Source organism: Alligator sinensis, unplaced genomic scaffold (genome assembly GCF_000455745.1).
Source record: "Alligator sinensis unplaced genomic scaffold, ASM45574v1 scaffold1192_1, whole genome shotgun sequence".
Lineage (NCBI taxonomy): Eukaryota > Metazoa > Chordata > Crocodylia > Alligatoridae > Alligator > Alligator sinensis.
This window is the reverse complement of record NW_005842376.1, coordinates 1,360,808-1,385,935: the sequence shown is the minus strand read 5'-3', so window position 1 is coordinate 1,385,935 and position 25,128 is coordinate 1,360,808. Positions and strand designations below refer to the sequence as shown.

Here is a 25,128-nt window from a genome sequence, read left to right as displayed (position 1 = left end):
GAGGCTTGAGCGGTTTCCGCCCAAGTTGGAGAACTCCAAGGAGAACCCCGCAAGGGAGGACTCCACAACCATCTGGAGGAGGAGGAGGACTTCACGTTTCGTGAAGAACTCTAAGCGCTGCGGAGCCTAACGGAACCAGCGTGTACCTTAAGAAGGCTATAGGGGTCTGATCAACCTCTGGCCTCTCCCCGTCGCCGAACGATCCCTTGACGAACCCCTTCCCTGTGCACAAGTTCCACGGAGCCTAGCAAACTTCATGTGAGTGTATCCAGAGCTCTTCTCCCAGTTGTTTTCTTCAGTTGACACGACGGGCTCGCGTTTTTAGAGCCTTCAGCCAGATTGGGCTAGAGTTCGCGAGTTTAGAACTCTTGTCCGCTTTTCTTCTTTCCTGTCTGTAGCTGCAACTCAAGCAAGTTTTCCTGCCTGCACCGCGACCATCTACGGTGTAAGTAACATAATCTTTAATCAACCGTTAAGCGTCCATGCCTAATTCTAGTCCGCCAGCCTGCATTCCCCGACCCGCGTGCCAGGGCTGCTGGCCACAGCCAGCCGCGTGCCCCCGAGGGCCTCGGACCGCTCCCGGCCCGCACACAAAGAAATTTTTCTACACCTCCCTGCCTTTCTGCCATCTGACACCACCCAGGAAGAAATTTTGCCTTATGTGCACATTAAAGAGCAAATCACATAAACGAACTCTCATGGATCCAGAAGAACAGACATCTACCTTCAGTTTCCTCTGTGCAAAATGACGTTTATTTTTACCTATGGGGACTTCTACCATCTTTAATTTTCCCTCAGCCTGAAGAAGGGTGCATGTGCCTGAAAGTGTGCAAAGAAACATTTTTTTTTGTGATTTCTTAGTTGGTCTAATAAAAGGTATCATCTCTGAACCAAGAGTTTTAGTTCTGCATTTCTCAGAAAGATGTTTGTTTTTCTACAACAGCATCTCATCGGTGACTCTCACGCTTTGTGATCCTTTTGGTCTCCAGATCCTTTCTGCAGTAATGCCATAGAGCCAGTTATTCTCCCTGATTTGTATATAAAGGGAAAAACCTGTCAGACAGCAGTATTGCAGAAGAGGATCTGGCATAACCCAAACAGCCTTTCCAGAAAGAGATGCAAAAAGGAAGGAGATATACGCTTCAAAAATGAACTAATGAGGTAGTAATTTATGAAATGTCATGGGGGCCAGGCACCTTAAGGACTTATCCCTAAAGATTACAGTGTGCATATCTTTCTTTTTCTAGAATAATTTTTCTAGAGCATAGCCCTTACCCAAATTGTTATCAGGACTAGACGCTGAAAAAAGAGAAGTTTGGCATCACCAGGCTTGATGAAGTTTGGGACAGACACTGCACAAGCCTCTTTGAGCCAAATCAGTAAAGTCTGATACTACATTCAACCAGGTTTGGTTGAAACTGGTTTATGTGCACTGAACATCTGTTCTGTTACAGGTTTAAACTAGTTTCTGATCATTTAAACCGGTTTGTGTGTAACGTCTGTCCCTAGCCATGAAGATACACAGAGATCTCTTATCTACCTATTGATTATAGGTAAGTATATAGAACAACACGGCCCTGCCTTGTGCTGCATCCAATTACCATTATAAAAATATTTTCTGAAATATTTTAGGAAGTAACATAGACACACTTGAGTGATACGGTCTAGCTCATCCAGGGAGTGTAAAGATAAAACTAATGCTCCTGACAGACCTAATGAACTTAACATTTATGTAATTACTTGAGTAATATTGTGAGATGAGGCAAATAAACTAGAAAAAGTCAATCTAGTGCTAGAATGGGTCCAGCAAAGAATAGATATTATGAGCTATATCCAAACAGATTCAGTCTGATGGAACCGGTGAAACTCTAATGCATTAAACATGTTCCTCCACATTTTGCAGGAAGAATTAGAATAATGAATATAGAACTCCACTAAAAATCTAAAATAACAGAAGTAGAGAAACTGGATGTAGGCTTCATTTTTCTATTACTTTTGTCTGGTGTTTTAGTTTTCTTTACACCATTTTGTAAACCTATACCAGTAAATCAACTAGTGATAAATGGGAACAAGTCACCAAGACAGCAAGTGTCTGGTCCATGGTCACAGTCTGAACTGGAAGCAAGAGCAGAATTAGGATCCACATCACTGATTGCTAAGTCTATATATATATAACCCAGTGGACCCCTCTCCCCCAGGTGTAAGTTCCACCGCTAAGACACAGCTGGCATTTAAATGTGTGTGCATAATGGATATCATAATGTTTTAAAGGAGTAGTTCCAGAATTGTCAAACTTTTACTTTACCAGATTAAGCTGGAGCCTTACAATTACCTGAATGCATTTGTAATCTTGCCCCTGCCCTTTCTACCAACATGCAAAAAATGCTTTTCTGAGACAACATTATTTTAGTTTATTATCTGAAGCACATATTCAACTACAAGTAAATGAAGACTGACAATGAAGATTACTTGCTGAAAGAGGAGTGAAATGATGGGGAGTGAAATGGTGTTTTAATAGTGAATTCCCCCTTTCACTATATATTTTTGTATTTTGGCTTTAATTACATTTTTCAATAGACATGTAATGATAGGCATATTTATATAATTAGAGAGGCAGAAGTTATTAATGTGTACCTGTAATCTTGCTTCAAGAGCTTGTATAGTAAGAGAACCATTCTCTTGTAGTTCTGCTGTAACAGGAACATCTTCTTTACAACTGATTTCACTCTTAAAAAAACAAAACAAAACATTAATTTAGCAGCAGAAGGAAGGTGCAGAGCTTATTGACATGAAGTTATAGAAAAGTCCAGAATAAGAAATTAGAAAGCCACAACTTGCAATTAAAGCAAATCTTACCTACTGAAGACAATTCAAAATTGATAATAGATACTAGAAAGACCATTTATTGAGAGGTTAATTAGCAAATACTAGAATCTTAATTAAGAGCCTGTTTGAAACACCCCCCCCGCCCCAAGTACTCTAGCAAGTGTCGTTACAACATGAAACATCTTCAGCAGCATTACTTTAATTTCCCCAAAGATCTGATGTTATCAACTTAGTAAAAGTTACTTCAACATATTCTTGTTTATCATGATTTCATTATTAAAAGCAAGTACCATTGCATTATGTAAAGAATATTTCCAGGCACACATTCCATTTCACTTTACACACACAATTCTAATGATTTGAGAGGGTTTTTTTCCTTTCAGTTTCATTGATGTGTGTTTAAATAACAGACAAATTGAACTTACTGAATAGTTGATTTCTCCAAAATCTGTTATCCTGAAAGAGCTTAAAATATCTGCATTGGTTCTATCCCCAAAAACCAATAAAATTTGTTCAGTTCCAGTGCCCATAAAATCATCTACCAGAACAGATTTTACTTTCTCCCATTTGGCAGCAACCTGCAGTAAAAAAAACAAGTTAAAAGGTACACTGTTTTCTAAGACATCTGTATCTGAGGCATGAGTTTGTTTCAATTTGTTTACTTTTCTCAAAGAATCACAAGAGAGCACATACTATTTTGCACAAAGCAGCACTGTAGTCTGGTGACTAGAGGGCAATACTATGAAGCAGAAGTGCCAAATTGCAACCCTTGTTCTGTTACTGAATGCGTCCCTGTTTTCCCCACATATAACATGCATAATGTTTTAAAAAGAGAAGTCCACCTTCTAGATAACAGGTTTTTTTGAATGACACTGCAATTTTTCAATGTTTAAAAACAGAATTGACAATAGAGAACTAATCAAACCTTGAGATGGTCATGCGATTGACATCTATATTAGAAAAAGATGACTAGCTAAGTCCTGCTGTTTCCTGAAAAATTGTTTATTTCTAGAGAAGTTTTGGAGATGTTTATCTTTAGTATTTGGAATTTTTCACAGTTCTACTGAAAGTTCAAATTACATCGACAGAGGCCAAAGGGGATTTTTAATATTATTTCTGTTAAATATAGAAAGCTGAAGAAGTAAACTATGAGTTTCCAGACAAAAAAAAATTGTGCAGAGCTTACTAACATCACATCAAAAAAAATACTAATAGTTTATGTGGTCTTTGCTTTGAATTTAGACACATTGAACCGAAACAAAAGAAGTTGTCTAGGTCTTTCCAATTAAGTGTTTGTTCTGGGTAGAGAGTGAAATAGGCCAAGTGAATATGCTATAAGCAGGGAGTTTAAAGTGATGTCAGCCAAAAAAAATGTATACGAGGTCCCTAAAACAGATTTAGCAATTGTATTAATAATATTGTTTTAGATTAACATTGACAATTCCAAAGAACCAAAATAGCAACAGAAATATTAGCCCTTGTTCACAATTTTTTTAAAATTAAGGAATGAACTATTTTCAGACAAAATCAGAAAAATGTTAGCAAAAAATATTTAAGTACTATATTTTTCATTTGAATGGAGTAGGAGAGTAAGAAGTTATAGAGGGTTAACACACTAGCTTTTCATGTTTGAAAACTTCGGTGACAAGAAAAATATAGATGGAAACAGGACTTCAGTATTACTAATAACAATAGCATTTTTTTTTAACACAATTGGTACCTGAAAGCTGTCCTTCCACACAGCGCACACATCTCCAGAAGCAAAAGACACAATAAAGAATAAGTTGTTTCCACTTGTTGTGGCGATTTGTATTAAGTAGGGTTCCTCATATGGAAGCTGACAGACATCTTTAGGAAGCCCATCTTGGAACCAAATCAGCTGGTTCTTGTGGGTGACAGCAACAACTGATGTAATAAACTGGCTTTTCAAGACGTTAAACTTGCAGACATGTACACAAGATACGACAGTGCTGTAAGCATGGGGCAAAAAGCAGGTGCCATTTAATATTTTCTGATTTTCAAGAGAATATCCAAAGAATTTGCTACCCCATATGGCTTCATCTGAGCTGCAAAGCTTTTGCCAATTTCCTCCCTCTGGCGAACAAACAGTTCTCACTCCCAATACAATGATGCCTTCATTCTCAATGTCACCTGCCCACTGAATGGAAGAAAGATGAATGGGAGCACTAAGCACTGTACAAGTTGTGGGAGAGATATAGAAGAGTTTTTGTGCATGCCTCCATAACACTGATGGGCCAGTAAACAACCTGATATCTTCTTTAAGATCATAGTCCAATTTAAAATTTAAGCATGGTTCAAATTCATTGGAGTTGTGAAGCAACAATAAAAAATATTTGAAGACACTGTTTTTTCCCTTCTTTTTCATCAAGATACAAGGAAGATTAATTCCTGTCCTGAAGTCTGCTGTACAACTAAAACAAACCATTTCGATTCCCAAGTGCCCACCATGCATGCTGAACAGTCCAGAAGATTTTTGAACAAACAGTTTAGTGTCACTGTCAAATACCATTCTTCTGACATGTAATCTTGCTGTTTTATTAACTGTCCCCTCTCCACATTTTGCTTTAGACAGATGAAAAATGAGGACCTCTCCATTGTAAGACAAGATTTGTTCTTGTCTATCTGACAGCATCTTTTTCTAGTTATTTGACTACATCAAGACTGAATATCTCCATTTTTCATTAGAAGCCTTCTTTCTTTCGGAAAAAAAAATCAACTCATTCAGGCTTTTTCAATCTGCAAATGTGAACAGAAAAAAAAAATCTGGATTAACAGATTTTTCAGAAGAAATGCATAACAAGGAGTACAGATTACAATCATATGGTTTACCCTAATGGTCATAAAGTTAGTGTATAATCTACCTCAGTCAGAATTAGGGAACAGCAATCAAAATAAGCAACTAATTAGCCAAATGTTGATGGTTAATAAACATTTTGTTGGAAAAAAATTAGTATTTTTCAACTTAACGGGACAAATTTGGAAAATGACATTTACCAAAAGCATTAGTTTACTGGTTAATGGCAATTTCATAACGTAACTTAAACTCAGTGCATTCAGTTATTCAATTTATACACTAACCTTCCAAACAGACTCAAAGTGGCTTACAATAAGAAGACAAACTAGCTTATAAGGCAGGAAAACAAAATAACTTAAAAAGTTAGTAGAGTAACTGTATAAAACATATGCCCTGCCTGAACTATATCCCAGCCTAGCTTTGTCTGCTAAACATGGACCTTGTGCTGAAAGCCACACAAATGTTAATCAGCTTAGTGTTGATCAGCTTAGTGAAGCAGTCACACCTTAAGGTGAAAAACCTGATTTATCTGTCCTTCACCTGCACAGCTGTGACTTGCCACTAGAAGCTCCCTGCTCCCGCTGGGCAGAAAGCAGAAAACAAGCCCCCATTGTGCCAGCTGCTTCAAGATCAGAGAGACCTGGAGAAGCAGATCTCTAGTCTCACTGAAACTTGACCCTTGCCAGCTGGCTGGGTATCACCTGAGCTCCAAGGGGCCTGAACTTTTTATCTCTGGAGCTCTCAGGTGGCACTTGGCCAGCTGGCTGGCAGCCTGGCCAGCAGTGGCGCAAGGTGGGGCAAGTTCTGGAGGGACCTAATCCTTGTTTCTCTGGAGCCTGCAAAATTAGGCGGATTAGAAATAATCATGCCATGGAGCTGTGTAACTTTAAAGTGAATAAAGTACTTTAAAAGGTGTTAACATGCAGCCAATCCAGGAACTCCACAAGCCTCTTAAAATTACTCAGTAACAAGGCCCTGTGTTCCCAAACAGATCTCACAGCACTTTCAAAATACATCTATCCTTGGGCTCTGGGTGGTGTCCAAAGGGAGGCATTTCCAGAGCTGAGGAATGAGTACTGAGTATGATCTGCCAAGTATGTTTGCCAAGCAGACTGGTATATTGATGGCACTTGCAGAACGTTTATCTCAATGGACTTTAGGGATCACAATGAGGTGTAAGGCAGAATGTGGTCCCTTTGGTATAAAGGCCTCAGGCTATTTAGGGCTTATAGGTCAAAACCAGCACCTTGAATTGCGCCCACAAAGTTACTGGGAGCCAACACAGAGTTTGGAGCAATGGAGTTATATGTTCTGGGTGACACACCTCTGTCAGAAGGCAGGCTCCCACATTTTGCACCAGCTGCAACTTTTGGATAGTCATCAAGGGCAACTTCACATACAGCACACTGCAGTAATTTGATGGCTAAACTATGAAGCTGTGGACGATAGTGGCTATGTCAGAGTTTAAAAGAAAGGGTCACAGCCTCCGCACCAGAGAGAATTGGTGAAAGGTCCATGGTCATCACCTGAAGATCTAGGTGCAACAAAGGATCCAGAAGCATCCCAAGGCTATGAACCCAAGTAACAAGAGGAGGCTATACCCAGTTGATGATCAGTATCTGAGTCCTCCCCACCCCAATTCAATCTGTACACAGTCTACCCACCAACATCATCTCTCACTTGTCTGGTTTCAGTTTTCATTGGATCACCTGCATCCAGTCTCTGGATGCAGCCAGGAACCGGGAAAAGGGCTAAGACTGTAGGGCACGGGGTCATCTGAGAAAGAGGGGTAGGTTGGGTGTCATCACTGTATTGATGATGCCTCGTTCCAAATCTCTGCACTATTTTGTCCAGTGGCCTCAGACACATTCAGAACAAGGGGCAACAGTACAGAGGCCTGGGAAGCCCCACAGGAAAGGTCCTGAGGGTATGACAAATACTTGCTCCTCACCATCATCTGGTGACTACCTCTTTGCTAGGAAAGAGCAGAACCAGTTTAGAGCAACCAAAAGGTTATTTCATACTTAGGGAATCATAAAACTCAAGAAGGTAAGAAAAAGAAATTAAACAGATGAGAGAATTGCAATTCTAAAAATCTCTCAAGCTTGATTTTTTTTTCCTTCAAGCAAAATTCCATTTACAGATAATATATTCTTGAGTACAATTATAAAAACACCTTCAAAGGACAAGAGTTCTCTCCCCCCTCCCCTAAGAGTAAGATTACTTGTTGCCTAGAACAGTGGTGCTCAACGTTTTTGCCTGGCAGATCAGACTGGCAGTGCCTGGTCTGTCTGCAGTTTGGAACCAGCCAGTGTTCCCCATCTGGTGCCTAGGTAGGCACCATCTGGCTGTGCAGAGGTAGGGGAGGGAAGGGGCAGGCTGGCCCCAATGCAGCCCCACAGAGGAAAGGACCTTACCTGGCCCCATGGAGAGGAAACGGGGCATGGTTCAGCCCTGGGGGCTGAAGGGGCATAGCCAGGCCCCAACCTAGCCCCAAAAGGAGGGAAGGGGGCCTGGGCCTGGGGAGGCAGGAGGCTTAGGCCCTAACTGGCCCCGCAGGGGAAGGGAGCATGGCCTAGCCCTAAAGAGGAAAGGCACCTAACTTGCCTCTGAATGGCAACACAAAGATTGGGGATTGGCAGGGGGCAGGGTGGCTATATTAATGGTCACCATTTCCCCACTGCCAAATTTCTGGACCCATGGGGAGCCTTGAGGGCCAGATGTGATGGCTCTGCGGGCCACATTTGGCCTGCAGGCCACAGACTGAACATCCCTGGCCTAGATAATAATTTCTAGACAAGTAACCAGACCCATCAGACAGATAATTTATATCTTAACTAAACTAACAGTTTTAGAAAGTTTCTGAGGCAACAGTAGTTAATTTACATTATCAAGCCCCAAAACTCAAGGGTAGGCTAAAAATCGCTTTATTTTTCTCTTTAATTTGCCTTTGGCAGGAAAACAGATACCAAGGAAAGAAAATTGCAGAACTCTTATTTTAAAAAGTGCATAAGAGAACTACACAAAGAGAACTTTGCTATTTTTTTCCTGTAACTGACATTTATAGTTAGTCATCTTTTTGAGATTAAGAATATACATTTCCTCTAAATTTGTGCTTGAAAAACACCTAAAAATAGATATTGCAAACTCCTTGTGATCAAGCAGCCATCTTTCAAGAAAACAGATTCAGCAGTGTTACAAGTTCCAAATTCTGAAGCAGACAGTTTGCGCACATTTGAATCTTCTGGCACAATTTGTACTTCTTTCTGCTCTTCTCACTCCCTCCTTTCCAGATAAGGCTGACATGCCATTCCCAGGCCAGTTATCACTTGAAAGTTACATAATAGTAAAAAAGACTGATATCAAAGTGAAATAATACAAAAAAAATCTGTTTATCAGCAAAAGCTTTCCCTCTGGAAAGACCTAGCTACAATCAAAGCGAAATAAACAGATTTTTTTGTATTATCAGCAAAACTTTCCCCTTTTTTTCCTGAGAACTGAGCCACAAATAGCCAATTCCACTTAAAGAACAAAAGAGAGAGAGAGAATAAAAGCAGCAGCCATTTGCTACAAACCTCGTCCAATCTAGATACTGGTCCATACTTGTAACCAAAATAATATATGCGCAATCTCCCCAAAATATTTAATGCTATGAAAACAGACAAGTCATTTCACCTCTACATATCTGCTTCCCAGGAGTCACAGACCAGCATCCCCTTGTACAGCAGCATCACAAAGAGAGTTATGCTTCCAGTTTTAATTTATTTTTTTATATTGTTCAAGGCCAAATCAGTTCTAAATTCAATTGTGTAAAGCCCAACAGTGAAGTTTCAAAGCTTGAGCGAGCAAAGCTCAATGGTAAAGCCTTCACGGCTCTACCACGGGGCCACCTCCTGGGCCCATCGTTCTGGGGCTTCAGATACAGCCTACATCAAGCCAGGCATCCTATGTGCAAGCCCAAGGCCCACAGGCCTTGGGGTTCAAACGTCCCCAGTCTCGCTTGACCTTAGCCAAAAAACCAAGCAGAGTTTTAAGATGTTTATGGACATGATTCTGGAAGCAGCCTGGCAGCTTGGAAAGCAGCATCCGGCTAGTAAATCTGTTGGGGAGGGGGGGGGGGGGGGGGGGCAGGGAAGATGCTTTAATTAACATGGCTCCAGAGCCACGTTAATTAAAGCACCTAGAACATCCTGGAACATCACGTGTATCAGCATCCCCACACTGAAAAATGCTAGTGGGGGGTATTTTAACTAAAGCTTGTTCAATGAGCTCCAGTTCAAGTGCCCCACCGCGATTTTCCAGAGTGGGGACACAGATACACGTGAGGCTGGTGTCTCCTGGAGCACGGTCACAGCAGCTGATTCAATTCACTGAGTCCCCTCCAACGGGCTGTAGTTACAGCCCGTCAGAGGCACCCTGCCCTGAATGCCTGAGACGGGGCCTGAGCGCGATGGAAACCAGTCTAGGAATCAGGCAGAGAGAAGGGCAGCCTGAGCCAGAGACCCAAGCTGGGGACTAAGTCCAACACATGACCCTTCAATTCTCCCTCCCTCTCAGGGGGCGGGCCCATCTCTCCCGCCACCTCAATTAAATAACCGCAAGGCCAACATATGCATATGCAAATACGAGACAAAGGAGCCACTCTTCCATTCGCAGCCGCGGGGGGAGGGGAAAGGAGTAGAGTGGAGCAGAGCCCCCCGAACCCCGCCGCTGGAACCACGTGACCTGCCCCGCCCGCGCGGCACTAACGGAACTCTCACCGCTGCCCGAGCCGCGCTCCGGCTCCAAACGTTCCCGCCACGCAAAGCACGCTGGGAAGGGACGGCAGGCCCCGCCCACCCCGGAAGCGGCGGGGGGAGGGGAGTTGTTGTGGCCGGTGCCAGGCGGTGGCTGCTGGGTCACGCGGGCCCGCCCTGCCCCGCCCCGCGCCGCTTGTTGCTGTCCGCGGCCGCTGCGCGTCGGGGAGTCTTGGCGGGGCTATGGCCGAGGTGAGGCGCGGGTGTCTCCCTCCTCCCCCAACGGGCGGCGGTTGCGGTTTGGGGTGGTTGGTGGCCTGATGCGGTGTCGTCTCTGCTTCCCCCGCAGCAGCAGCCGGCGGACAAGGCCGCGCTGGTCAGCGAGATCCGGCGGCGCTTTGTGGCGGAGCAGCTGCCAGGTCGGTACCTGATATCCCCCCCCATGTGAATAAGTCTTATATGTTTTATATTACAAGTGGACAGTGAGCGAGAGAGACCTGGGTCGTCAAAGTGGCTAAGATCCAGCGTCTTGGCTGCACTGGTCTGTTCCCCGAATGAGATGGCCGTGAATGATGACCTGTGTAGGTGGAAGGGGCACCCCTGTCGGATGCTCTGCACACAGGGCACCCCGCATCGTGTTATTCATTTCCTGGAGCATTTACACACATACTTTTTGGTCCCGCAGCACACTGGCGATCCGTCACTTTGGAGCAGACTTGAGTAATCGAGTTGAGTTGAAATGCACGGCGCTGCATCATCTGCAGGTGTATAAGCAGCAAAACGTGCATCCACGCGCCAAAAATGGCAGCAGGGCACTTTTGAACTAAACCACCTTCCGTGTGTTTTAAGTTCAAAAGCATGCCACCGCCATTTTCTCAGCACTGACGCGTGTTTTGCCACTTAATTGCAGGCATTGCAGTGCTGAGCACCTTTCAACACTTACATTGTAGTGCTTATATGTGTAAAAATGCCTCCAGTGGGAGGATCTCAGTGACACGCCTACTTTATGGAAATGGCAGATTTCTCCCTAGCTTGCTCCTTTGGCACTTGGCTAAGGGCAAGCGAGACTCAGGGACATCTGAACCCTGATGCCTCTGGGCCTGGTCTTGCACGTAGGATGTCTGCCACTGGATTTGGGAGTATGCATTGGCCCCAGGCTGAAAAGTAGAAGGTATTTGCAAGCTGTAGCACTAGGTATAGTTTTCTTGAACAGTTGAGTTTTGCTCAGTTGAGATTTGGCTCCCAACTGATTTGGCTACTTTGACCTGGAGTATGAAAAATTCCCCCCCTCCCCCCCCAATACATCTGAAGTCCTGGACTAAAGAGTCTGGGATGGAGGATACTTGCCTATAGTATCTGGGAACATCCCAACCTCAAGACCTCTCGGCTCAGGCCTGCACATGAGATGGTTGCTATTGGATCTGGGAGTCCCAGGGTGAAAAGCCTGGGATGGAGGATGCTCGTGGATTGCAGCACCATACACATTGTTTAGAACGATTGAGTTCTGCCTGATCAATCAATACGGTTGTTGGAATGATTGACTTCTGCTCAGTTGCTTTGATTTGGAACTGATTTGGCTAATTTGATCTGGAACATGAAATATATAAAAAAATATATATATTTTTCAAGGCAAGCAGTCATAAGAAAGTGCTTGACAGCAAACCCCAAAGTTGGTTAAGACTCCATGAGAGTGACTTGGGTTTTTCATGTGCTGCATCAGTTAGCTACCTCAAAAATTATTGTGCATTTTGGAATTGGAACTCGTCGTAGAGGTGATATATTTTATTAGGCCAACTAGATTTTTGCAAAGAAATGTCTTTATTTGCAAGCTTTTGGGCACAAGTGCCGTTCTTTAGGCAAAGGAGAAAAGACTGTAAAAGTTCTCCTAGGTAGTAATGAAAGTTCATATTTCACAGAGTTGAAGGAGTGGTAAAATCTCCTGTTTGGAGCAGTTTATTTTATGCAGGTAGGGCTCAGAAAAGTTGGAATAGTCTTTTTACCTTGAAGTCATTTGGTAACAGGCAGGCTGTAGAGTCATATTTCCTTCCGGTTATGATGCTTTATATTTCACAGAAGAGGAAAAGGACAGCGTGCTCTTCTGGGCCATAATTTCTTATGTGGTGAGGTATCTCTGGGCTCTGTAATAATGCAAATTACCTTGAACAAAGGCAGGAGCGGGGTCTCTGGTTTCAGGTGGTAAAACTTGCTTCCTCTTAAAATTATGAAGATTTCATTTTAAAAAAATCATACATTTTGAATACTTCTGCAATTTATTGGTTATGTATTATACAACGGTTGAAACTATTGTACAAATACAGTTATTATTGTACACTTGGCAACACTGTCTGGAAGGTAGCAGAAGTGAAGAGCTGACCTCTCCCAGGGGCTGCCCCTGGGCCAGGTGGGCTGAGCATCTCCCTTGCTGCAGAGTAGCTTTGCTGTGGGGTTGCACGTTGGTGATCCCTGGTGCCTAGGGTCAGTCATTTATTTGAGGACTGTGTTGCCTGATGTCAGTGCTCCTTTGCTGGGGAGAGACAAGGCCATAGAAATCGTACAGAAGTAGGGCTGCAAGGGACCTCAGGAGGTCATCTAATGCAGCGTTTCTTGACCTATGGGTCGCAAGAATGTATGAACAAACTTTAAACATGGATTCTCCCTTAAAGGAGGAAAACATGGGAAATGGTGGGTTCCCTTTGCCCCTTGCGGCTGGAAGTCTGCCAGCCTGCTTTTTGGGGCTGGGGGAGGTGGGAAGAGGGCGATCTGGCAGGGAGTGCGTTCACACATGCACGTGACTGCCAGGCAGTGTGGAGAGCAGCTCTCACAGCTTCCCTCATGTAACCCTGGGGGGTGGCAGGAGGCACGTGTCCCCTGCCCACATACCCACTCCCTGACCCACTCACTGGGAAGTGGAGTCTGGGGTGGGAGACGGTGGATCCAGAGTGAGGGGCCAGGGGTCTGTTTTCCATTTAAACTATTATTATTTACATCAATGTTTACAAATGTGTTCTGGTACAAAAAAGGTTGAGAACCTCTGACCTAGTCCAACTCCCAGCTTGAGACAGGAAAGATCTTGTGTCCCATATGACTTTACTAGCTATGAGGGAGATATAAGTTACCTTGATTCCTTGAGCCTTGTGCCTCCTGCCATCTGGGAGCCCCAACGTGTGGCACTGCTCACCCAGGTATGAGGTGCTTGTGAGTTCTCAACACGTGTAGGCTATTGTAATCCCAGTTCGCTTCAAAATGTGGAAATTTCCAGGTGTGAATATTTGACCTGGCACAATAGCTGGCCTTCTTTTCAGACTTGACGGACTTCAACTTAGAGGGAAAATGCATGGTCTTACAGTCACCCAACATTCAGCAGCATGATTTAATGTTGTTAAGGCATGTATCTTCCAAGAGTAAATATGCTTTAATGGGATATCAGTTGTGATTTAGATTCCATGTAGGTAGTAGCGACTCTCCTTCCTTTTCAGCAGTTTCAGTGCAAACAAGTGAACAGAAGCATTCAATTGCTCAACATGATAACTGTTCCACCTGAAATGTACCTCTTTCATGCATAGGCCTCAAGCCTGCAAACCTATCCTTGAACTTGACTTCAGTGGGTATTTCTGTGATGTAAAATGTGCATATTTGTAATCCATAATGAGAATTATTATGGATAATTCTTGATCATGATTTTTCCTTATCCAAGATTTCTCTTCATTTAAGATTTCATGTGTGAAACCCAAACTTTTTTTGTTTGTATAACCTGGGAAAACCCAGAATGCTTCATCTTGTTCCTGTACTTTCTAAACATGCTGCCTCCAAAGAATAAGAAGCAGGCTTTGGTATGTGTTTAACCACACTGTTGCTGTTCACACAGAAGGCAGATCTTTCTTTTTCTTTCTTCAGGTCTGGCAATAGGTGATCCAAGATCATACATCTTGGAAGAACAAATTTGGATCATACTTAGAGGGTAGATATGGAGGTCTGTATCCTGTGTAAAAAAACAAGAAAACCAATCAAAATAAACAAAAGGATTAGGATTTTTATTTTATAATATAGATATCTATATAGTGGTGTTTCATTTTCATAATGGAAAAATGTGGATTTTGGGTTACTTTTTTTTTTTAATCCAAAAAGTGGCGATTTTTTTTTGTATTGGAGAAAACCAGGATCCCTGATCACGAACGTGTACATGTGTGCGTATGTGTGCAAAAACAATCCATCTCTTTAAGCAAAGGGCTTATTAAATGTACTATACCAACAATAAAAGGGGGAAAGTGGTGCTTGGAGTCCTTTTCAACAGATCCAGTTGAAAGTTCAAGTTTCTTATGAAAATAAACCAAACTAGGGAGAACCACCCTCTAGTGATACTTTCTTTTAAGTTAACAGGACAGCTAATCATTTCATATTTAGTTTGGTGGAGATGTACAGTTATGGATTTAATGGATTTTTATGGATTTCCTGTGATAACTTCAGAAATAAGTCTTTGGAAATTAATAATCTTACTACAAAGAAACAGGGTCAGCATACAAAGCCTCCTTTTCCAGACTACTTGGAACAGGAATGGTCTGGAGAAGAAAGCAGCTGAATCTGCCCTTTGAACAACAGTCAGTGATGTGCATGTTTCTGAGACCTATAGGTTGCTTGTAGGGGTTTAGGTTGTAGCCATGTTGGTCTAAGGCAGGGGCAGGCAGTTATTTTGGGCAGAGGGTAGTTTACTGAATTTTGGCAAGCCATTGAGGGCTGCATGATAGGCAGCCAGGGGCAGATAAATATTAATTTTCTAAATTTTTTAGGGGCCCCGTGGGCTGGATAGAATGGCCTGGCAGGCCGCATCTGGGCCCCGGGCCACATTTTGCCCGCTCCTGGTCTAAGAACATAGGCAGACAAGGTACTTTGGGTAATCTGATATCTTTGATTAGACCAATTTAAATAGTTGGAAAGCTTGCTTAAAATTTTTTTCCAACCATTTAAGTTGGTCTAATAAAAGAGACCAGATTCACCCAAAGAACCTTGTCTGCCTAGGTTGCTTCTATTAATTTGTGAGGTCAGAAAGAACCACTATTACTTTATTCTGTGCGTTTATCTTGTGCAAATGCATAGCTTAATCCTTCCATCAAGCGCAGGAATTTTTGGTTAAAGTTGAATCACTTAGAAAGACATTATTTAAAGATGCAGCATGATTAAATGTTTACTACATCATTTGGTAAGTTGTTCCAATGATTAATAATGCCTACCATTTTAAAATGTGCACCTTTTTTCCAGTTTTAATGTGTCTAGCTTCAATTTCCAGCTCTAAGATATTGTCCTTGTTCACATTACAGAGTGCCAGTTGAACTACATCTGGTAGGTATGTCAGAAGATTATACTTTGTGGCCACCCGAGCTTTGCTTGACAGAAGGTAGCTCCTGCCAGATGAACTTTTGTTGTTTGGGAAAGCTGTTTTGCACTGGCCACAGAAAAAAAATCTATGTCAGCAGACTTGTATCTCTACCATGGAAGCCAGCAGCCTTAGCACTGCTGCTGTAGTACAGTGGCAGTAACTCAGTAGCATAGACAACCCTTGTTGCACTTTGACCTGGTAGATTAAAACAAAAAAAGTCTTTTATTGTTCATTTTATTCTTCCCTTGTAGATGTATATCTAGTACATAAATAAGTCACCTTTTATTTGATACTGGTATACGCTAAGTGGTTTGAACTCCCTTAAATTTCTCATGTTTTTTTTTCTTCTCCTTGAATCATTCTTGTGGCTCTTCTTTTTAAGACTCTCCAATGTTTCAGTGTATATATATGTTTTTAAGTGTCAAAGCCAGAACTGGACACACTATTCCAGAAGTCATCTCACTTGTTTCATAGCAGAGGTAACACAGATTACCTTTTTTATTCAGTGTTTCCTAGGTGGAACTTAAAGTTGTCTTTTGGCTACAGTTTACGTTCATTTAGCTGTCATCCTTGATTCCTAATCTGCTGTGTTTTTTTTTACGGGATACAAGCCTTCATATTTATCCTCGAAGTATGGTCTAAATTTGTTCTTCCAAGATGTATGAGCTTGGGTCACCTGTTGCTTGATGTAAAGAAAGACCTGCTGTTCACACAAGGCATTGTGGTTAAACACACACCAACGACTGCTGCTTATTCCTTGTAGGCAGCACTTGGGTAAAGAGAAATATTCTAAATCTGTTACTTAACAAATAATGCCCAAGTTGTCAGAGGCAAGGTTGGTCAATTCATCTGAAACCTTTCAGGCTTTTTTCTTTCAATAGAAAAAAAATTAGGTTCCAAAAATAAAAATCTGCAGTTATAATAGTGAGTGTTGGATCTTCCTCAAAACTGTGCTGCTAAAGGGAGTGTGTTAAAATTCACTGGTAGATTTAATCCCTTTAATTCTTTCTGGGAACTCTTTATCCTTCCAGTAATGGAGTGGAATTGCTTTAAGCAAGAGATTTTGAATGCCAGTGAGAACAGCTTTTTACATTATAGTCAGGTACCGCTGTGTCCTTTAGATGCCTTCTTCTCTCATAACTAGTTTTATCTTGTTGCTTCCAAATTTCTAAAAGAATAAAGGAGATAAAAGTAACTGTAGATTGTTATGGATTTGAGAAGATCAAACATAGGTTTGGAAAATAGATTTCAGAATATAAACAATTAAATCCATTATATGCCTTCCCCAAGGTTTGGAATCTACTGCAAAAATGTGTTGCAAGTTCTCTATTCTTGAACGTCTTTTTGAGTTGCGGCTGTAACTGTATACTTAGTCTCTGAGACAACTGAATTAAAAGGCAATCCAGAAAATCAGAAAGGAGAGCTAGAGTATATATATATCTGCTGTATTCGAAGTGGACCTCCCAACACGAGTATCTAAATGTTCTGTATCTAACAGTGAAACTTCTAGTCTAGAGGCTGGTAAACGTTCATTGAAACCATTTTTTTATTTGGTAATTCTGTTTCAAAAAAACCAAAATCTTTGGGAAGATGGACTTCAGCAATTACAATAAATGCACGTTGTTAAAACCTATGCGTTTTCACTTTGGATAACTTAGTTTTGCTGGGAGGGAGGGGCTTTGTTTCAGAATGAGGTTGTTTTTGGTTTTGTTTTGCTTTATTGTGTGTCAACATGCAAGTACTGTATAAAAGTATGATTAGTCTTGGGAACATGGCATAGTCAGAATAGACGATTCAAGTTTTCTAAAAATATTGACAGCTACTACTTAATACAGATTGAAATATTGTATACATTAGGGCATCAAACATATCTGGTCCTGTGAACCAGATAAGTGGTACAGAACCACTTCATTGGCTAGATCAGGCCCAAGGATCCTTGTCCCATGTACCTGATCTAGCACATGCAGCACCTACCCAGGCTGGTGGGACCGAGTCCCAGCAAACGCCATGGGTGGCACAGCCTGGGACTGGTGCAGCGTGTTGGTCAGTGAAACAACACTGGGGGCTGGATTATGGAGCTCTGCAGACTGGATCTGACCCACAGACCATATATTTGACAGCCCTGTTAGAGCATTGTCTTTTGTGGTGTAATTAAGCAGTTTGACAGTTGAAGAAGAATGAAGTACGTATGGAGGAAGTAGTCAGGAATCATGTTTCTGATATTGAGAATCTTTGCCCTTAATTAATTCAGCAAGTAATCTCATTTTCTAGATTTGTATTAGGCTATGTTTATAAAATGTAGAAGGTATTGGGGAAATTTATTTCATTCCGTCAACTGAATAAAGTGTTTTCAAAGTAGTGAGGGCCTATTATCTCCCTCTTCAGAGTGAAATGTGAAGTTAAGAACTCAGCTTTACCCTAGTCTGAACTTTTTCAAGTTTTAGCTAATGTAGTCTCCCTGTCCAGTAAAATCAGATTCTTTGTAAAGCTGTTCCCTTATGAAAACAACATTTAGCTTTTATCTGGGCAGGGGGAAGAACGAATAGACTTACCTTTTAGTTACAGTCCAGAGGCCTAAAGATTGGATTATGTAGTTTTGCATTTATTAGGTGACGTGTTGACACAAAATATAACTGGGTATTGACCTAAATCCCCTGAGAGCCGCAGGGTCTTTTTTTTTTTTTTTTTTTTAAACCAAAGCAACCTTTATAATCTGCCTGTGAAATGTCCACGTCATGAATGTTTTCAGAGCTGACATATGGAGCTCTCTCAATACGTTCAGATGATAGTCTGTAAATTTAGCCTTAATATCCAGTGTTCAGTTTGTATGAGAGAGAGCTTTTATTTAGTATCTTCAGACTTCCTATCTTTGAGTGGGTCACCTTGTGCTCAGACTCCCAAGTATGTGCAACAGTGTGAACCCTAATCAGAACTCTAGTTCCCAGGAAACAAATACCTTTTTGAGATGGCTGTGTTAGATTGTAATGACTTAAGTAACTGTTTAATTTGGTAATGAATACCTTAGAGAGGTGCTATCTCAAGTAACCACATTAAGGACCAGTATTTCTAATCGGGATTAAACTTTAACTAACTGAACTTAATATGATGAATGAGATTTTGTTTCTGTTGAGTAAGGGGTCTCTGAGATTTGAAAGCTTTGTGAACATAAGTTCTGCTAGTGAGCTATTTCCACCCCTCGCCCCCACCTTATCCCCTATGGAGCTGATACCCTGTTTTTCATGTCTTACAAACTGCTTGGTGAAGGAGTTCATTTCCCAAATATTTTCCTATGTCAAAATCTTTATAAATATATTTACTTCTTCCTTAGGGTAGCCTTTTCACATGGGTCTGATACAGCTATTAAGGCTGGAGCCAGTGTTTTTTACTATCTTAAATTATAAGGTAGCCTATAACTAGTATGAAGAATGCATACCTATTGTTAAGAATTGTTAATTACCTGTTAAGAAATACAAGAACTTTTATGAATAAAAATACTTTACTGCAAATACTGTGAAATAGAGGTGTACTGATACATCGATCTGATATTGGGTCAGCACCGATATAAAGAAAATTGACTATATCGGAAATCGGCCTGATGTGGCTCATAATTTGACCGATAAATGCCCGTGCTTGTGCGCAGCTGCAGCACAGCACACAGGCAGCATGGACGGGTGTGTGTAGCTGGTAAATCTGTAGTGAGAGGGGAGAGGGGGGCAGATCAGTGTCCCCTGTGGTGACTGAATAGTGGGTCTGGGGTAGGCAGTGTCCGGGCAGGGCGGGTGCAGGACTGCTGCAGTTTGTCTGGGGGCCGCGGCGAAGGTGGGGGTGGCTCCCACCAAAGCGAGCTGCTGGTCTGGGAGTGGCTTGTCCGGTAGCTTGTCTGGCAGCTCCCACCGCTGCTCCTGCTGCTCGTCCAGGAGGGCATGGGGGCTGTGTGCTGCCAGATCTGCGTGGGGTGGGTTGGGCAAGCTGTAGGTGGGGGGCTGTGCTCCCAGTGCTGCTAGGACCCGCTCCAAGCACAGCATGACCCCTGGCCTCAGCCCGCAGCTGCAGCCTGCGCAGCATAGATCCAGAGGCACACGCCCTCCCTGCCCCAGTTGGGCAGCGCCTATCCCAGCCCCACTGCTCCCTCACTGTGGAGGGTGTTGATCTGCCCCCCCCATGCCCCTTTACTTCCTTCCCCCCACCCCCCTTTACCGCAACAAACTTACCAGCTGCATGCAGCTATATCGGAAATCAGATTGGTATTGGCCAATATGCCTCCTTAAAAATCAACTATTGGTATCGGCCCCCAAAATCTCTATCTGTGCACCCCTACTGTGAAATATAATAATGTGCACTAGGTAGTTCTAAATTGCCAAGAGAAACTTAGGATTCTTCAACAAATACATGACATTTTTGATTCTGGATATTAGTAATATTGGTGCATCTTCAGTTTTGATATGTACATCTAATTTTAGAGCCATGCGTATCTGAATTGAAGCACTCTTAATGGCGTGAATGTTTCACATCTTTCACTATCTTTCATGCTACTTTGTTTCCTGTGGCTAGGAGTCTGGTTTTCTTTTAATGATAGTTTGTTCTAAGAAGTGATTAATTGATTCAGTGTATGATGTCCTTTTGTTCTGTTAATGTTTTTGGGATGCTTCATATGAGTCAGTAGCATTGCACAAGCAAGTTGAGACAAAATTTGACACGTATGCATAGTGTAGAGGTGTGTTTGAATCTGTCTGTAAACAAGTATGTGTAATATGTGAACCTTACTGGGCGGAGAACTGGATAATATACTAAAAAAAGCATTGTACTGGCCATATTTATCTTGCAAAAGAAGCTTCATCAGTTTTTGAAGTAAAAGGAAAATTACCCAGTGTAATAGTCACTAGACTTTCCATTGCGATGTTAAAAGGAGTCTATAAAAAGTTAAGTTACATCAACAATATTAGACTTTCTGTGGTTTTATTTTAAATGTCTAATTAAAAATACACGTAGACCTGATTTATTTTTTTTAATTGGTTCTGTGGTAATCAATGTATCCACGTTGTCGTCATAACAAATTTTAACTCAACTGAGTGACACATATGTATTGGTAGATCTTCTGGTCTTTGCCACCCCAACTCCTAGCATCCTCCCTGTTCTGAGCAATCCCAGCTTTGGAATCATTGTGGAGCTGAGTGTACTGCATAGCATGTCTCTTACGTGATCTCCCTGAATTCAGCTTGTTCCTTCCCCCAATAACTTAATTGAATCACGTCTTCTGTTAGAGGATCTAGAGAAGAATGGACAGGCTTTACTCGACTTAATTGTGCTATTTTTTTCCAGTAACACGAATTAAAAGGCCGAAGTTCAAAACTTAATCCACTTTTGTGAAAAATTATGTATGGTCAAACTTTGCTCTCAAATATGGAAGTACATCTCCCCTCTCTGTATTCAGTTCTGCCTGGTGGCAATTCTGTTGTCTTTTTTGTATGCGACAGGGCTTGGTTTCTAAATGGTACAACTTGGTCTGGCAGTTATGTACAATAATCAGTTCCTTTTAAGCATAGCCCCACATGCACTGACAGGTATGGTTGGATGTCACAAGTTCTCTATGCTCTTTGCTTTATGCTTTATGCTCTTTGCTCTTTAACCAAAGAGCGTGTTAAAGTTGGCCAATTTTTTGCTTTTTAACAAAATAAAAATGTTAACAAAATTATTCTCTGCATACAACTACACAACAAAAAGTGGTGGTGAGTGACACATATGGAAACAGTATCAGCATCCTGGATTGTATGTGTAATTAAGTAAAGAGTAGAGATTTTAGCAGTATTGTAATATACCTGAATGCTAAAGACTTAAAAATAACCCTAGATATATGCAAACTTGATGGTATGCTAATTGTGTTACCACACAAATCCAAAAGTCCAGGGTTGCCTAACTTTAATAGCAGTAATTTTAAGACTTGCTTTTCAAGAAGAGATATTTTGAGCTTTGGGACTTGTATGTCATTAATCGGTAAAAGAAAGTTTTCTGATTCATTTGGAATGTCTTGTTGCTTTACTTGTATGATTGTTTTGTACTTATTAAATTGGGGGTTTTATACGTCAATTATTATGGAGTAATAAGTAGGTTTTAAGATTTCTTTATGTTGCCTCAAAGTCATAGCATACTTCAGTGCCTAATTAAGAGTTCACTTGATGCTTTGCCTTGTCATTGAAGTCGTAGTTGCACTGGATCTGACACAGCGCATTAAAGGGATCCCTCCTGGTATTACATGAAATCCTTGGACTTTTTTCCTTACTGATGTCCATTCCACAATTAGAGTTGTTTATGCACTGGTAATCTGCAACATTACTAATGTTTGGTGATCAGGTAAGACAGTGGTGCACAACTTTTTTTCCTAGTGGGTCAGATAGGCGGTGCCCTCTCTGTCTGTGGGCTGAGATCTTGCTTATGGTCCCAGTCTGGAAGGAAGGTCAGTGTAGCAGGCACTGCCCAGCCACATGGAGGAGGCGGGGCTGGGAGTGGCCAGCAGCCCAGCCTCAACTCAGCCCCGGAGGGGAAGGGGGCATGGCCCGGCATGGCCCTGTGGGGAAAAGGAGGCATGGCTTGGCTGATGGTGTGGTGTGGGGGAGGAGTATGGTCCAGGCTCAAGCCAGCCCTGTAGGGAGAGGTGACATGGCTTGGCTCCATGGAGGAAAGGGGCATGGCTTGGCCCTGGTTTTTTGGAGGGCAGGGCGCATGGGATGAGACACATAGCCCAGCCCAAGCTAGCCCTATAGGTTTCTTAATTTTGAATAAACTGAACTTCATGAGTAAAGAGAAATGAAGAAAATAATCTCCCAGAAGCTGTATAGGTATCAGAAACTTGTTCATGGAGATTCCACCAGCATTTTTTTTCTTTAGAACACTGGCAGAAAACACAACCTATGTTTTTACTTAGTTCATTCATTCATTATTTTGGGGAAAAAATAGGTTTAGACCTTAACATTTGTTATAATTTCAGATTTAATGTTAAATATGGCTTTATTATTATTTTTAAAGAAAATGAATGCAATGGTGTGTTTTTTTAATTACGAAGTGGGGAATGGGAACACTGGAAAATAAGGAATAAACAAAATATGTAGTTACTCATCAGTTGGGTGCCATATGTCTTGCAGACTAAATGAAGCAGGTTTCTGTGGAAAACATATTGTGATCATGTAATTAAAGTCTGCATTAAAGTATCGCAAAACGTAGCCAAATAAGGGCTGAATGGCCAGCTTTAATCTTGAATTTCCAAGTGTTTGACTTGGACCTTAATGTTCTGCTAATGAGTTTGTTTTATGTAATTGTATATACTACTCTTTTATTTAGTGTTTTATGTCTAGAAATTGGTAATATACATTACAAACTTACTTGTAAATTAAATGTTGTATACTTTGAATTTGGTAAAAATAAAGCAGAAAATGTTTGATCCTTAGGCCTTTTAAATCTAAATCTAAAGCAATAGACAAGAACTATCAACACCCCCCCCACAACTAATACATCAGAATCCATGGATCCTACACGTGCCTTTCCCAAAATGTGATATATCTGATGTAATACACCACATGCCCTAGTAACCATGGAAGAAACTAGACAGATTTGCATGAACCAGAATTAACTCTTGCAGGGGAAAAAAAAAGACAGGTGTGCACACATGCCAATAGGAGCACATTTTTTTTTCACAAAATAACCCCTCCCATTCTTACCTAACTAGTATTGTGCTCAAGGGAAATTTACAAACCTTTTTTAAAAGGCAATCTTGGGAGCAAAAAATTACAATCTGCCTGCATGCTAAGTAATGACTTCAAGCTACAGTAGGGGAAATTTAAGCTGGAGACTAGGAAGAACTTTCTGTGTGAGCGGTCAGGTATTGGAACAGGCTACCTAAAGAAGTTGTGGGAATCTTTGTGCTTGGAAACTTTCAAAAGCAGTTTAGACAGACACTTGGCTGGAATGGTTTAGGCAGGAATGATTGTGCCTTGAGCAGGGGGCTGGACTGGATTACCTTATGAAGTCCCTTCCAACCATACTTTGCTATGATCCTGTGAGCCAATGGCTGAATGCTGATATTGACTGTCATACTATAATCTACTTAATTCCTAAAGTTCCTCCTTCATGTTACAGTTGATAATGCCCCCATTCCATTTTGATAGGTCTTTATCTCCCATTAATTAACCTTCTTTTCTCTGCTGTCTGCTACCTCTGGAGATTCTCCCTTCAAATTCACAGGCCAACATCATTTTTTAATCAACACTGTGACTGCTTCTTCCTTCAGACCTGATGAAGAATGCTGTGCATTTGAAAGCTTGTCTAACTTTATGCCATGCAGTTGGTTCAGTAAAAGATAAGATCCACAGAAATGCTTCCCTTTTCATCCTATGTTATTTTAATAACCATTTGGTGTTTTTTAATCCCTTCTGAAGGGTTTTATCAGCTGCATACTGCTGAAAAGAGAAACAGTTTCTCCCCTTCAATAAATGAGGGTTAACAAATATAATTTATAAAGTACAGATTGTATTTTAAGTAAAATCTGTTAGTAATGATTTCAGAGATGATAACCACAGGAAGAAATCAATAATACAAGGTATGAGAAATAAAGAAAACCTTAAAAACCCTGTGTACTTGTAAATCTTTCAAAGCACACAAATACTTCTTTAAATCATAGGATCTTACCTTAATTATTCAGAGCATGCTAGGTACCTGTGCACAGAGTGAAACAGGCACAGTGCCTAGCATGCTATGAACTACATTCAGTTGCTTCTAAGGATAACTGGGCAATATTAACACTGTTACATGCACACACATTCATAGGAATCCAGAAATTTCCAAAATGAATCCATATTGTCAAAAACAATCTGACCTGTTGTGGTCTTTTTGAGTTCTTTGCAGTAGAAGAATTGCTCTCTCATGTTTCCATAGTCAAGAAATTAGTGATAAAAAGTTAAGAGCTGGCTGGCATTTTCTAAGAGGTGCCTCAAGTCTAACAAGGTTGAGAACCACTGGATTATGTCTACAGTTGCAAGTTAATCATAGAAACCAGGCTGGTGTGAGGTTTATCTGTTCTAGTGAGCCTTTGTCAATGAAGTTATGCTGGTGTAGCAGGGATCCACAACCCATGGCCAATGGGCTAGATTGGGCCTGTGATATCTGGGGCTGGCACCATGTGGCAGGGGTCACTGGCAGCTTGCCTGGCTTGGCAGTTGTCACAGCTGGCAGCAGGAAGTCAGGGTTGTGCCTGCAGTGCCCAGCCAGCAGTAGTGACTGGGGAGAGGAGACAGGCTGGGTTCATCTGGACATTGGAGAGTCCAACAGAGCACCGAGAAGTTACAAGGAGATTTGTAGGACCAGTGCCCAGTAAGTTGGTTCTCCCCCTCTTT

General features: G+C 41.6%; 2 protein-coding genes across 4 annotated transcripts in view; one reads left to right on the top strand and one right to left on the bottom strand.

The window, feature by feature from the left end:
- The window catches only part of FANCB (FA complementation group B), a 30,971-nt gene extending 20,200 nt beyond the window's left edge, over positions 1-10,771 (bottom strand). Inside the window, exons 1-4 of one of the 2 annotated variants that reach the window (XM_006029404.3) lie at positions 10,402-10,771; positions 4,547-5,583; positions 3,252-3,404; positions 2,635-2,727 (exon numbers count right to left, since the gene is read on the bottom strand). In XM_006029404.3, coding sequence (XP_006029466.1) covers positions 2,635-2,727; positions 3,252-3,404; positions 4,547-5,479 — 1,179 coding nt within the window. In that variant the 5' untranslated portion in view covers positions 5,480-5,583; positions 10,402-10,771. Of the gene's footprint in view, positions 1-2,634; positions 2,728-3,251; positions 3,405-4,546; positions 5,584-6,965; positions 6,984-10,401 lie in introns of those variants that run through there. The other variant, XM_006029405.1, reaches the window with a different exon arrangement.
- Positions 10,494-25,128, top strand: part of MOSPD2 (motile sperm domain containing 2) — a 46,764-nt gene continuing 32,129 nt past the window's right edge. The window contains exons 1-2 of one of the 2 annotated variants that reach the window (XM_006029403.3): positions 10,494-10,629; positions 10,727-10,796. In XM_006029403.3, the coding sequence (XP_006029465.1) occupies positions 10,621-10,629; positions 10,727-10,796 (79 nt within the window). In that variant the 5' untranslated portion in view covers positions 10,494-10,620. The remainder of the gene's footprint in view (positions 10,630-10,726; positions 10,797-25,128) is intronic. The other variant, XM_014522602.2, reaches the window with a different exon arrangement.